The 14,857-nt window shown below is 29.3% G+C and overlaps 3 protein-coding genes across 3 annotated transcripts; 2 read left to right on the forward strand and 1 right to left on the reverse strand.

Annotated features, from left to right (window-relative positions):
• The first annotated feature begins 874 nt into the window (after positions 1-874).
• Positions 875-4,145, forward strand: OCT59_008852 (uncharacterized protein). Its single transcript, XM_025308356.2, has 3 exons — positions 875-1,654; positions 1,739-2,635; positions 3,159-4,145. The coding sequence occupies exons 1-3, from the start codon at positions 962-964 to the stop codon at positions 3,792-3,794; spliced, it is 2,226 nt and encodes a 741-aa protein (XP_025181111.1). The 5' UTR covers positions 875-961; the 3' UTR covers positions 3,795-4,145.
• Positions 4,062-5,692, reverse strand: OCT59_008853 (uncharacterized protein; the record flags this gene model as incomplete). Its single annotated transcript, XM_066133160.1, has 3 exons — positions 4,062-4,851; positions 4,937-5,128; positions 5,189-5,692. The coding sequence occupies 3 exons, from the start codon at positions 5,690-5,692 to the stop codon at positions 4,195-4,197; spliced, it is 1,353 nt and encodes a 450-aa protein (XP_065999633.1). The 3' UTR covers positions 4,062-4,194.
• A 5,248-nt stretch (positions 5,693-10,940) lies between these two features.
• Positions 10,941-12,724, forward strand: OCT59_008854 (uncharacterized protein; the record flags this gene model as incomplete). The annotated part of the gene is made up of 4 exons (XM_025316248.2): positions 10,941-11,123; positions 11,203-12,229; positions 12,312-12,461; positions 12,522-12,724. 4 exons carry the CDS (start codon positions 10,941-10,943, stop codon positions 12,692-12,694), a joined length of 1,533 nt encoding a protein of 510 aa, XP_025181113.1. The 3' UTR covers positions 12,695-12,724.
• Positions 12,725-14,857: the final 2,133 nt, after the last annotated feature.

Here is a 14,857-nt window from a genome sequence, read left to right on the forward strand (position 1 = left end):
TAGGCCACTAAAAAATTCTAAGTCTTTCAGATAATTAGTATTTTTGAACTTATGGCTGCATGTGATAAGTAATGTGTAAAACTTCCCCATCAAAAATTTCACTATCACGTGACATTTGGCCGCATTACGGTGTTATGCACTAACACGTGAAAATAAACAGTGACGAATAATGGGTGACGAATAAGTTTTCACTTCTTCAGATAAATATAAAAAGTGGAAACGCGGTGGGGTGTGCCGGTTGTGATGAATATTTCACTGTCACGTGATAGTGAAATTTTAATGGCGTTATGGGAAAAATCGCGTAAACATCACCCATTCCTATTATAGTTGTGATTGACACTAACTTGTCACACATTTCGGACCCGCTAATTTCAGCCAGAATCACCAACTCGAAGATTAATTTTGGCCAAAATCTTAAATCGAAAGAAATTTCCAAAAAAAAAAAATTTGAGATCCTATAACAAAATTTTAGATATTATAATAATATAGTATATAAAGAATTTACCAATTGCTAAAATTTTATGCCGTTAAAGAAATCTATATTCAAATCAATTAAACAAACTGTGAAATTCGGGTTTTAGTCATCAGTCAATTAAGTGTATCTGTTTTAATTCGAGTACAATGCAATTTCTAATTATTTTACCGACTTATGTGAAAATTGTTCATTTCGAAACATTGAAGAAAATTACCGTAATTTCTCTCAACCTTCATTGGAATTTCTCTAATTGGCTGCCAGTCGGACGATCATCATTGAATTCCAGAGAAAATTTTCTCTATTTAGCATTTTTATGTTTTCTATATGCGCTTCTATAAAACCGTGTAACAATAAAAATATTGTAGATATTGTTGTTCTCGGTCATTACTTGAATATCATTTCTATATTCTATAGTTATATCCCACGTACTTCAGTAGAGGTTATTGGTTTTCCACTATCTCAATTCCGAACTTTACAATAACTATAATGGACATCGTTAACATTATTGAAAGAGTTGTTTACTTAGGTCAACAAGTCATGGAGCGCTTAGAAGCCCATAAAGAGGCCGTTGCAAGTCTCAAGAAGTTGGAAATCATTTTGGAACAGCTCAAAAACGTTGTCTTCAAAATTACTGAAGCAAATATTGATAAATCCCATGTTATTAGTATCAAAGACACCCTTGAACGAACTCATAATGTTTATATGAAATGCGTTGAGGATCTCAACACAAAAGAGAAACATCGTAACAAGTTTGTTGTCAAAAAATTTAAACAGGCTGTTGGAATATATAAAGCTCCCAGTATCTTAAGCGAAATTCAGCGTACTATCCAAGACGTTGAATACCATCTTAATATCACCGATAAGTCTTTGAGTATAATACAACACGCTCAGGCTTCGCATACGCCAAAAATCATTTCAACATCTTCAACATCCACAACAACTTCTAGTGACATTTTAAAATCCGAATTGAGAGAGGCCCTTACCAATACGATTGATGAACTAGTTACAAGGCTCAAAAATGACTGCCAGCAACTTCAAGAAAAGCTCGATCGTTGCACACTTTCTATCGAAGCTTCTTTTTTTGAAGGGTTTGGAAGCGACAATCCTGAGGCAATTTCATTTTGGAAAGACCATTTCAGATCTGCAGAACTCTGCATATCAACTGTTGCCCCATACGAAGTAAGCTATTTTGCATTTAAGAACGATAAGGACTTGATTAATTTGAGAAAAATTTTTAAATGTAAATGTGAAATTTGAATGTAGAATATGTATGTCTCCTGGGCTCGGTTTGTCCACGAACTCGAAATAACCTTTCAATTAAAAAATATTCCAACTGCAACCAAGGAGCCATATTTTGGATCAATCGATGAAATCCGCAAATATGGTAACAGATATTACATCGATCCAACCGGAACGCGCAAACTAAAAGATATACGGTCACTTTGGCTTCCAGCCTTGCGCCAAGCATTGGATCCACTTCATAAAGGTTACATTAAACCACATGATTACTTATCTTTCCTTGGTGGAGAGTCGTTATCTAACAAACTAAGGCAAATCGTTTTTGATAGCTGTGGATATGGCATTTTTGTAGAATGTCAGCGAACAAGTGACGATATTTCACTTCCATCCGAAATGGAGAGCCCTGCCCACCAAGTTGGTTGGATGTCTGCTTGCCAAATCGTGTCAGTACCTTCACCGACCGAACTTGGCGTATTCATATATGAAACTCAACCACAACTTTATAGCCTTATTGAAAACTTTACTCACCCTAAAAATGATGTTTGGGTGTATGTCCGCTACTTACAAACCGGCCAAATTGAAAAAAAACTTCTTTCCAAGAACGTGCGGATGTTTGGTGGGCTCCGTATTGGAATTACAATCGCTGTCTGCTACACTTTGGAAAACGGTTCAAATGCTTGGAGTGATAATCTTTCAATTGTGGAACTCAAAGCATGTGCTGGTGGTCGTTATATTGTAACCGCTGGATCAGAAAGTAATGTTATCGAGTTTATAACAAAACCGCCAATCGGCTTTGACGATCGTGCGGTACGGATTGAGTATCAATCCGACGATTTAACCGATCTTTTGGAATTTGATTATTCCCTTTTGGGATCATCTACAGTCTTTACACAAGAACCTAAAATTGGTGAAAAAATTCAGGTGAGTGATTTATTCAATTTATTATCGTGGTACAAATTTTCAATAAGGAATGGAATTGATTAAAAAAATGAGAATCGAACTATATAATCTTGGAAAATTGGTCTTCAGAGACGCAACCTCTAAGAAAAAGACAAGAAAGTACTTATGTTAGAAACTTTGATTGATACAATTAGAAGATTAATACAGTTTCTAATTATTTTCTTCGCACGTTCTCAATGAGAAAGAATTGACTTGTGTCTTGAAGAAATTTACGAATCGATCAAAAATCAAATAATTAATGCGTAATGCATTATTCAACGCCCAAATTCAAACTACGGTGTTCCTTATGGGCTATGCCAATAGAATATGTAATAAAATGATGCGTATCATTGGCTGTTCATCTTATCAATACACGATCATCCGCGAACTTAATTTGCAATTAGAGATAGTTCATCGATCCCTTAAATTATAAAGAACACATGATTTAAATCACGTGGACAAATTTCAAAGTAATAATGATTAATCGATTCCCTACTTTTGGCAGATCAGGACGGACGGATTATGGTATGATGTCAGAGTTTCCGCAGTAAATGGTGAACATGTAGAATACGTTGATTGGTCATCTACTCCTGACCCAACAGACGATGCTGAAAGCGACGATTTTCAAATGGGTTTCTCAGATGACCAACTAACAACACTAGAAAAAGGCGAAAGTAAAATTTGGTGTCCGTGGACGCGTGGAGTGACGACTTCGGATATTAGGCCTTATCGCTGCCTTCATGTTGGTGATCTTGTTGAAGTTCCCGTTACATACCCAGACTATCTTTTTCATTATTATGACCTGGAAGAGTCACAGCTTTACCTTCCAGCTCGCATCATTGATGTTCAGGATGACCAGTATCTGGTCAAGTTCAGTCCTGCTGTTATTGCTTATCACTGGTGGCCTGGTCGATCATCAAGCGAATTTCCACGTGAGCCAGATGCCAAGGAAACTGTTAAAAATCCATTTGTTGAGACACAGGTCACGGTAAACATGGATCGAGTTCGTCCTTATGCTGCTGGAATTAGCTCGCTCCCTGTTTTGGGCACACAATCAATAAGGCCACAGAGCTGGTCAGCGTTTCAGGGCATCCAATATACAGACCTGCAACAATTTGACGAAAATATTCTGTGGAAATAATAAATATTCATTATAAATTGCTAATCGACATGTAAAAAATCGTTTGCATATTTTGCATTTCGTCCCTATACAATATTTAATATCTCATTATTTATCTACCCCGGTCTAATATTTAATTATGAAACTAAATAATTTTTTTTAGAATAGCAATATAATAATCACGGTGATTGGGCTAGAGAAGGTTTATCAATATGCTGATCAAGTAGTACTTTTTTGATGAAACGTAAACCAGAATCTAATATTCAAATGGATAAAACCTTCAAATTTAATAATTTTTGAAGTCCAATTTATTATTCAATAACATTTCAAAATAAATAAAAATCGAGAAACGCTAGCTAATTTTCTAATTATAATTACGCTTGAATAATTCTAATAAAATTTCACTATAAAATTCCTGTTGTTAATCCGCGGTATACGTCCTGCATATAACTTTGTGCTCCTTATAGTTGCTTTTTTGGCAATCAGTCCCACAATACACCACTCTTCGACATCTCCCGCAACGTTTATTATTCTCATTCGCTTTTCCACATTGAGCACAAATAACCAACGCAAGAAGTTCTCTTGTTTTCTGCAATGTCATCTTTATAATTTTCTGTTCCCCAATACTGACATGTGCTGCTGCCCATTTATTGTCACTTTTCTGGTATACACTAGAGGCGATATTTGCTTCAAGTTTTTCAAGAGGAACGCTAAAACCATCTAAGAGACTCTCACATGCTTCGATCAGAGCCTTTAAAATTTCGGCTTCATTACGGGCACTAACTATATTTCTAGCTCCGCGCTTTGCTTCTACCGTGGAAATTTCTGAAGAAGATAAGCGCTGAATCCGCAAATAGCGAAGTACGTCTAATGGAAGGGGATCAGAGAGTGTGAGAGGAAAGGTGGCATTGACTTGTAAACCAGCCGACTCAAGTAGGGTGACTTTTTGAGCATACAAAGGTGCCAAAGGATGAGTAGTAAGAACAAGATCGTAAGTGTCATAAGGATTGTTAGGGAGGACGAAACCATAGAGGCGAAGGAGTCGGTTGTTGGGGACAGATCCATAGTTAATGAAGACCTTTTTTAAATGCGAAAGTTAAAGATTAAAATATAATTGATTTTATAAGCTATAAGTAAATCAAAAAAGTAAAGAAGTACGTAACCTGTTCTCCTATTGTGTAGTCTTTTCCTGCCAGTATCTGTAAACTATCCGATTGGGGATTGTATGTATGGCAAAGTTGAACATCAGGAGAATGATTCAGCATGTCGGCGAAAGGTGCAATACATCGAAATTGCTTGCCAGGTAATTGGAAATCCATACCACGACTCCAGATAGCGCAAAGAGCCCACATATACTAGAAGACATAAAAGTTAGGTATATTCTATTATATATAATATGGATCATATAAACTCACATCATTCTGTGTAAACTTTTCCAAAGGAAAAAGATCCGGATGCTTAGAAAACAAGTTATTGAGGAGCTGAAGGTAATCGTCTCTAATTTGCTGTTTCAATTGTTTGGTAATGTGATAAAGTGACGAGCCAGAGCAAATTTCAAGCTCCTCGTCGGTAAAGCACACACTTGTTGTATAACTTGTTGGTAATAATTTTACGTGTGCTTGCCTTCCCTCATATCTTTCTATGCGTGATTTAATAAAAAGAAGAAACACTGCTAATGTATCCTCTACTGATAATGGTGGTTTTACAGAACTTATGATAGGTCCAAGGATAGGGTCATCAAATGCAGCATCTACCGTCCAGAGAAAAGATCCTGGTATTGTGAGGACTATATCGCCGGATTTGAGAGGTCGAAGCGTTTTAACACCACGGCCAGTGTCAGGAAAGTCTTCAAGCTGTAGCCAGCTAAGGCCTTCAGCTCCACCATTCTCGAGCCATTCACGTAACTTCGTTGTCTCCATAGCAGATATACGATAAAACGAAGTTGTTTGTTTCACGTCAAAAAAAAAAGTGATGAAGGCCAAAGGATCATGACATCATAAATAATAAACAGAAGAAAATTCATTGGCACAATAATATAATCATATGCTATCATGCTGGTATATAAGATCTCCCACGACTAGGGAGGGAAAATCAGTGATGCGGACATAATATTGTTAGTATCACCTTTAGTAGGTAACGGAATTATATAATGGTCCAAATTCAGAATTAGCTACTTCTATCCCAAAGTGGTGCATATTAACAGAAAGCATTTCTAAATTTATTAAACTTCCTCGATTACGTTTCCTTTTTAAAAGTAAGGAGACAATATAGTAGTAAAATTTTTATCTTATCTACAAAGCAGTGCTTGGAGCCGCCAAAAAGATAATACTTTGATTTCTCAAATCTAAATAGAAAGAAATACCTTTGTTTCCGTTCTGTAGACCTAGATTTAGTCAAGGAATACTTCTTGTGTATCGATAGGTGGACAGTGGTATTTTCAAGAAGCCGAAAAAGTATTTGTTTCGTAGGTGGATAATTTACGAGGACCCATATTATTATACAAATTCTTTTAGCTATAGTTTTGCTCTTTTGTCTGCAGAAGTTAATAAGTCACTTTAGTGTAAATACTACTTGAATTTCGGGTTGATAATTAAAGATTAAACCAATTTACGGGCCAAAAGTATATTATCAAATTTCGTAACGATCAAGTTTAAGTGATCTATACTTCCTGAAAAGAAGTAGGTGACAACAATGGCTTTGTATACTACTGAGGTAATTAATTTTCAAATTTAAACCACTGTGATGTGTTTTCTGTTACAACAAATTCTTCATTCTTAAGAGGAATTTTATCTGATACCAGCTGACACAAGACAAAGAATCTTTTGGTTTTGTCAAGGAAACTACTCTGTTGACCAAACTGACATCTTAGATAGTTTCGTTTCCTCCCATGATTTCTAATAATCTTCCCGAACAAGTTTTCCGCTGATCGAAAATTGATATTTCTGTAAACATGGAGAAACCTTGCGTATCTGGTAAGTGAAGAGAAAAATTTGTAATGTCTTTATGTTCGGAAAAACATTAATATTTGTGATGTATGAAACAATGTTCGGAATATCATTGTTAATATTTTAAGTGTGATATGTATGAAACTTTCGAATGAATCTTTTTGATTATGACTCCGTTGACAGCAAAGGCTGGTGTAAAAAACAGTACCGCTTAACAAAATATTACAGCTGAATAATTAATACGTTATTTCACGAGTCAGAAGTGATTTAATAGCTTTTAATTTCCTTGACGATACGGGAAAGGAAATCAAAGAAATGCAGTTAATAAAGTTAATAACGAATTAATTGCTCATCCCAAGCGGTACTTCATGATATGAAACGATGCTATATCGCTCAGGTTGTGAGAAGCAATGGTTCTTTTAGGACAACATTTAAGACCGCTGGAACGATGTCAATTTCTAAGAATCATGTTATCATTGAACTGACTTTACTTCGCTAAGTCAGCTTAATCCTTCATTTTCTTTTTAATAAATTTAGTTGCGCAGAGTTAATAGCTTTTATTTGAATTAAAAACGTAAGTTGCTGTTACATATAAGCAATATTTATTTACTCTGCTTAAATAATATTTACGTCGTTTTTACCCTCGTAAATTTTCAATGGTTACTTGCTTTATACAAATAATTACGTTTTTTTAGCAAAAGGACAATGTTTCACACGAATTCTGTGCTATTAATGATTATATTAGATACAATGAAACTGTGGGCCTAGCGAGAAAATTTCTGTGTTATAATATCCTTATAGTAAACCTTTTTTGGAAGGTTGAATTTGAATGAATTATATTTAAAGCGGTAAAATTGATGGGGGATCGACAACCTAAAAAGGAAGTCTTTTTTTTGCTTCGAAATCATTGAAACTATTTTGTTATAATATTTAAAGAATAATCGTTATAAATCATTTTTAACTAAATCATCAAAAAGAAAAAATTAAATCACCATTTTGATTAAATAAATAAAATCTGAAATATTACGAGTTGCACAAATTAACGAAAAAAACGTAATGATTTCAATTAGTATATCGTTATTAACTAACTATTAAGGTAAGAATTTATTTATATCACAAAAACCATATTTTCATTAATATTTTTGAACCCAATATTGTCTTATTACTACAATTTCATATGTTTTTATATATTCTACTACGCTTGCAATAGTATCTTCTTTAAAATGACTATCTTCTTTAATAAGTATCTTTTTGAAAAGTAATTTTGACCAGAGTTATTATTCTGTACAGTAAGTAGTACAGTACTACTACTTACGTCATAGTACCAGGGTACTACTCATTACTCGATTTTTGACCGGGGATACTGTACGTTTACTGAAGTTATTTCTACATTCATGCATCTAAAACTTTACTAAAAAAAATTATAAAAACAAAAAAGTAATATCAAATTAACAAATTTTCGATTTTAAATTTTATTTTTAACATTATATACCTTTAGATAGTAATACATATATATTGTTTAAAATGGTTAGTATATTAGTATTTTAAAATTTAATTATTTATTACAATTAATGAAAACTAGCAAATTTAATTTATATAATTTTAGAAATTAGATATATATATAATTTCCAAAAGTAACTGGCCAAATTTTTTTAGAATTAATAATATTTTAATTTTTAATGTATTTTCAAATACCAATTTTTATTATAAACAAACTGTAAAGTAGCAGTAACACATTAAATTATAGTTTATTCAGATTTATAGATTTATATAAAATAAGAACAAATGTATGGAATATAAAAAAAAAGATAAAAACTATAACTAAAAAAAAAGATATAGAAAACTATAAAAAATAAAACAAAAAATAACAAATTTATTTACAAAATATATGAATTTAAATAGAGTTCTGAACAGATTAATTAAATTTAAATAAACTGACAGATTGATCTAAATTCAGGTTTAGCAATTGCAATTTGGTATCAATTCAGGTTGCAATATCAATATAATCTGAATAACCTATTAACCTGAAACTAATTAAAGAAAAATATTGCAATTTTAGTATTATGTTTAATGAAAATTTGACATTATAATGTTTATCAAAGCATTTACTAAATATTCATAAATAGCACTTATTGAATACAAGATGCATTGAAAAAGTATCTATAAATGTTAAATTAAAGTAATAAAAAAATGCTTAAAAAATTAAATAATTAATAAATAATAAAATATTGCAGTATTTAAGTATTTTATTTTTTTATTACTTAATAAATGCAAATTTTTAATACAGTCAACTCTTGTTATAACGAACCCTAGATTCCAGTTCTCAACTTCACTATAGGGTTATAATGAAGATTTTAAGAGATTTGATTGGTTAATTCGTTATAGCAAGGGGAAATTTATTATAGTCATAGTTGTCTGAAAAATTCACTATATCAAAGGTTCGCTATATTAAGGTTTGACTGTACTTATCAAATACTGCCATTTGATAAATATAAGACTCCCATTTGGTTAAACTTCATGATAGAGATCATAAATTAAAACTTAAAATATTTGAAATATTAATTATAATATAAATGCCAAATCTGAATTGATATAATCATAATTATTTTTACAAATATAACTGAATGTAATTTGTTGTATTATAATAGATATATTATATTTTAACAACATCATAAAGTTTAAACAAATGGAGTCTTGTATTTACCAAATGGCAGTATTTAATAAGTATTAAAAATTTGCATTTATTAAGTAGTAAAATAATAAATACTTAAATACTGCATTATTTTATTATTTATTAAGTATTTAATTTAAGCATTTTTTTAATACTTTAATTTAACATTTATAGGTACTTTTTCAATATATATATCTTTTATTCAATAAGTGTTATTTATAAATATTTAATAAATATTTTAATAAATATTATGATGAAAATATATTATTAATAAATATAAATTTATATGGCTTTTTATTATAAAAAAAAATCTATTTAGTAGTATTTATATTTGAAAGTTTATTTCTATTAAATATTACATTTCAGTTTCAAATTCCAGTTTAAAATTTACAAAAAAATAAAGTTAAAAAATAGTAGTGAATATTATTTTTTAATATAAAAATATATAAAATATCAGTTTTTAGATTAATTTAAAACAAATAAGTTTGGATCAATCTAAAATTTTTTTAAATTTCAAATCAGATTAAATAAATAATCTGATATAATCTGACCTAATCTAATTTGAAAAAAAATTTCAGATTAAGTTTATTAATTAACTTAATCTGATCTGACCTATTAAAATTTTAAATTTAAATAAAATTATTATATTTTAATAATGTATACAGAGTGGATTTTATAGTCTACTTAACTAAACTAAGAAAGTAGGATATTTTTACTAAAATTGTCTATTATACATGTAACATATCTACTGAATTAATATAACTATTTAATAATATATATGTGAAGTTTAGTAATAAAATAATAAGTTAATAATATTAGAGTAGCATATAAATTGATCTTTTTGTATACTTTTTATCTTTTTTATTTTAACAAATTTGTGTAAATAAAAAATAAAATAAAATATATAGATTAAGTTAATTAAAAATTAAAGTAACAATATTAATAGAAGTTTAATAATAAATCAAATATATATTAATTTATAATCTGTAAGTTAATTGTAAAAAATTTTTGATGTAAATTTATATTGATTATTAGTAAATTTTTTTAATATTCAATTTCAATTTTTTAAATAATATATATAAACCCATTTAACACTAATATATTTTAATATAATATTTATTTTAAAGTTACAAATAATTTGTTTTTTAACAATAATTTTTCACAATTTTTTACTTTTATCCATTTTTTGCAATTAGCTTATAAATTATAAATTAATATTAAAATATTTTACTTTAAAATTATTTAATATTATTACTTTTTTTTATTTGTTTTTATATAAGTTTTGCATTTTACTATTGTTTCTAATTTAAATATTTTAAAACAAAAATAAAAAGATTTTATACATAAAAATATATTATATATTGTAAAAAAATTATATATACTACTCAAATTACAAAATCTAATTATAGCATTTCAAATTTACTTAATAAATTATATATAACTGATGGATTAACGAACGTTACACTAAATTATAGCAATTTAGTAAATTGGCGTCCGGTGATTGATATAATTTTTTAATTTCACTTCCAGATCTATTTAGTTTCTTAAACCATGGGGAATCATACAAGCAAAGCATCTAAAACATTGTTTCATGACATTCTTTCACAATTTTCGGAAGAAGAAAGAGCTACTCTCTTGAAAGAATTTGAAGAATTCACTTCTGACAATGACTTGCATGACGAACGAAAACATGGAAAACAACATGGAATCGGAGTAACAGATCTAAGTATTAAAGTAAACTGGCAGCTCATTTATTACCATTGTATTTTGCCTTCTTGAATATTGCTCAATATAATCCTTCTTTGTTGAATAGAAACAACTTCCTACCGTATTAGGAGAATATTTAAAAGATGGATTTACGCAGTATTTTCAAATACAATCAGCTTCAATTGAAAATAATCTTTCAGCGGAAAAAATAGAAAAGTTAACCTTACAATCTTCACCTTCTTTACTTATAACACAACTTGGGTTCGTTTCCTCAATTCATAATCTAACTAAAACAACACCTTCAGATCAATCTCAAGCAGTTTTTATCGTAAGTCGTTTATTTCAAGGATCATTAAAAGCCTTTATTCAAGAACTCGTAAGAGCCTCATTAGTTTATTGGTTTGAGGGTGCCTATATTCCTCAAACTGGTCAAACAAAAAATAGAGGTAAAGGAGGTGAAAAAGATATTTTTCTAAATTCGGATAATACTGGCTTAGTTGATTATTTAATTTTATTTCCAAAATTAAAACATGATGAACCTGAAGAGGATTCACTTTTTAATTTAATTAAAGAAGCAGAAATTGAAGGGCATTTTAATCAAGGATCTTTTATGGATTGGTATATTAAAAATACACATTTTCAACATTTATTTAACATTTTGGTCACTCGTATATTCTTGCGTAGAAATTTACCTCAAAATTTTACAAATGCAATAAGAACTTTAAGATCCGCAAATTCAATTGCTCCAGAAATCCTTTCTACATATAAAGCTTTACCAAATTTTTCACGACTTTTAGCCCCTTCGGATTATTATATCTTAAATAGTCATCTGCCACCTGATTGTCGTATTACTACACATAAGTTATTATTTTCCTCAACAAGAGATGGTGATAGTTGGAGCACATTTATTAATTATATATTATATCAGGGTTCAACTTTAATTGTAGTAAAGGATAAGGATGGTAATATATTTGGTGGATTTGCTTACGAAGATTGGGAACTTAAGCCAAATTGGTATGGAAATGAAAAGAATTTCTTATTTTCTATTAGACCTAAATTAAGAATATTTCCTTCTACTGGCTATAATGATCATTACCAATATTTAAATTATGGAACAAAAACTTTGCCTAATGGTATTAAGTTCAATTCTGAAAATTATTGCTTTTATTTGATTGCGAAATAATACTAATTAATAATAAATACTATTCGAATTAGGTTTGGGAATGGGAGGACAATTTGATTTCTGTGGTTTATGGATTAATTCAGATATTATTAATGGTAATTCAATGGCAACACCATTGTCATCAACTTATAGTAGTCCACAATTATCAAAGAAACAAGAATTTAAGGTGGATGAAATTGAAGGTATGTGGTAAATTGGCAATAATATTTTTTGCAATTTATTAATTTAATTTTTTCTTTTAGTTTGGCTTGTCAAATTGACAGATAAAGATCCTGATGAAATACCAAAAGGGCCTAAATGTTCTGCATTAGATAAAAATCCAGCAGAATTAGAATTGTTAGAAATGGCTACAAATAAAAAAATGTATTCAAAGGAAGTTAGAGAGCCTAATTTATTAATTGACGAAGAAGAATAAAAATTTGCAATATTATTTATAAATATTTTTATATCTACTGTATTATATTAACTGTAAACTTAAAAATATTATTATAATTTATCTAATTAATTAAATGAATTAGTAATCTGGTATATTAGCAATAAATTTAAAAATTAGAATAAAGGATTTTTAAAAATGTAAAGTAAAATTAATTAATAAAATTATTTATAAAAACTAGTAATTTATTATGTATTTTTCCTAAAGTTTTTAGGAATTTTACATAATTCCTAAAAATCATCCTTTTTCAAATTAAATAACATGTTAAATATTGGAAGAAAATGTTCTAAGTAAAATGCTAACCAATCAGATACCTACCTAATTGGTAACTTTTTTTTATCTGATTTATTCAATAATTAGAAATTGCTTGTATTTTAATTTTCAATTAAGTATCAATAAAATTAATATCTAATTAATAATTATCATTTAGTTTAAATTTACTAATTGTTCTGTATTTGATTAATTGGTATTTAAGTTTAACTATTTTTTAACTATAATAATATTGGCTGATTAAAATATGACATATAGGGTTGCAGACATATCTTTTGCTAAAAGTAGTTACCTTATGATATACATCATATCAAGATACAATATATGCTGTAATACAAGAAAAAATTTTTTTTCATATTAAATCTACTTATAATAATCAATTACTACAATGATTGTCACATTTAATTTTAGCTAAAAGTACAATTTGACCAGAATTAAAATTAAAATTACTACCATAGCAAAATATTTGAAAAGTAGTATTTCCTTACTATATTGATATATTGATATATAAGGTAACTACCTTAAGATATGTCTGCAATTTTAATGACATATACTATATTAAGTATAATGGTTTTAATTTCAAATTATCTTCTTTTAGATGAATATTTTGAAGTTAAAATTAGTTATCAAAATTTTTTTTTTAATTTGTTAATTTTAATACAAGGAAAAAAATTTCAACATTAGATTTTTCTTCAATTTTTATGTTCCAGTATAGGAAAAAACAATTTTAAAGTTTTTTCCTAATTTGCAAATTTTGGAACTTTAGTATATATAAAAAAAAAAAAAATTTTTTTTATTATCTAAAGATTTTTTATTTAGTATTAAGAATTCTGATATACAGTCAACTCCCTCTATAGTCACTCCCGTTATAGTCACATTCTACTATATAGTCACACCAGTTGAATGTTCAAAATATTTTATTATTAAAATCTATCCTATATAGTCACAATCTATCTATAGTCACTATCACACCTATCCTCAAAAATCTTATATTAAAAAGAACCGTTTATAATCACAGTTATATAAAGAATATATTAAATAACTTGGCATCTAATAATCGTACAAAGATGTATCATATCTTGTTAGAATCATCTCACTGAGACGAATCGAATGGTGGTAGTTTTATCCTTTTCCTGTGCAAACAGTCTTATGACTTTATCTTTTATTTATACTTTAAATTTCGAAAAATAATCGAACAATATTACAAAAATAAGAAAATAAACTAATAAAAAATAAAAGAGTAGCTTCACGACTCATACAAGTAAAGAAATCTAAACTAAAATAAAATTAAAGCAAAGAAAAACTGAACTATTACAGAATCGCATACCCCAACTTTACCCGAAGGCCAGTGTGAGTCAACTATCCAACGTCCAAAAATCCAATCCGTTACCAGAAAGAGACCCTAAGAGGTTGAACTGTTAAGCGGCGCAGAAAATCCAAGTGTGAGATCCATGATCCACCCCGAATTATAGAAGAGGATATCCAAGAAATCCAGGTATCCTGAGAAACTGACGCCAAAGAAGAGTTGTGATGTTGTGGAGTGTTATTAGGGAAAGAATTTGTAGATGGGCCACGTAATTTGGAAGCAGCCGAGATACCCTGCGACTCTTCCCAAGCATGGAAAAGAACGTTCCGACACAGCCAAATTTCACCATATAATTCGACTTGGAAGTCATTAAGAAGGGGAGAAATAATCTTGTATATAACAGAGAGAGGAAAGTATTGGTTCAAAAATGCCGTTAAATGCGCAGGCAATAATCCTCGAGTAAGCCAAAGACAAGATGAAGAGGGAGCTTCATAGTTCCAGCAATCCAAAGCAAAGAAATTGGTACAAAAGGAATTATCCAAAGATTTCAAGGATAGGAAGGAAGATAA

The sequence above is a fragment of the Rhizophagus irregularis genome, chromosome 17 (genome assembly GCF_026210795.1).
Source record: "Rhizophagus irregularis chromosome 17, complete sequence".
NCBI classification, from domain to species: Eukaryota; Fungi; Glomeromycota; class Glomeromycetes; order Glomerales; family Glomeraceae; genus Rhizophagus; species Rhizophagus irregularis.

Excerpts from the sequence above, each read along its gene's own strand:
- OCT59_008852 (XM_025308356.2), top strand. The coding sequence starts at position 962 with ATGGACATCGTTAACATTATTGAAAGAGTTGTTTACTTAGGTCAACAA. Across the intron at positions 1,655-1,738 it reads CAACTGTTGCCCCATACGAA|AATATGTATGTCTCCTGGGC; the intron begins GTAAGCTATTTT and ends ATTTGAATGTAG. Across the intron at positions 2,636-3,158 it reads AAATTGGTGAAAAAATTCAG|ATCAGGACGGACGGATTATG; the intron begins GTGAGTGATTTA and ends TACTTTTGGCAG.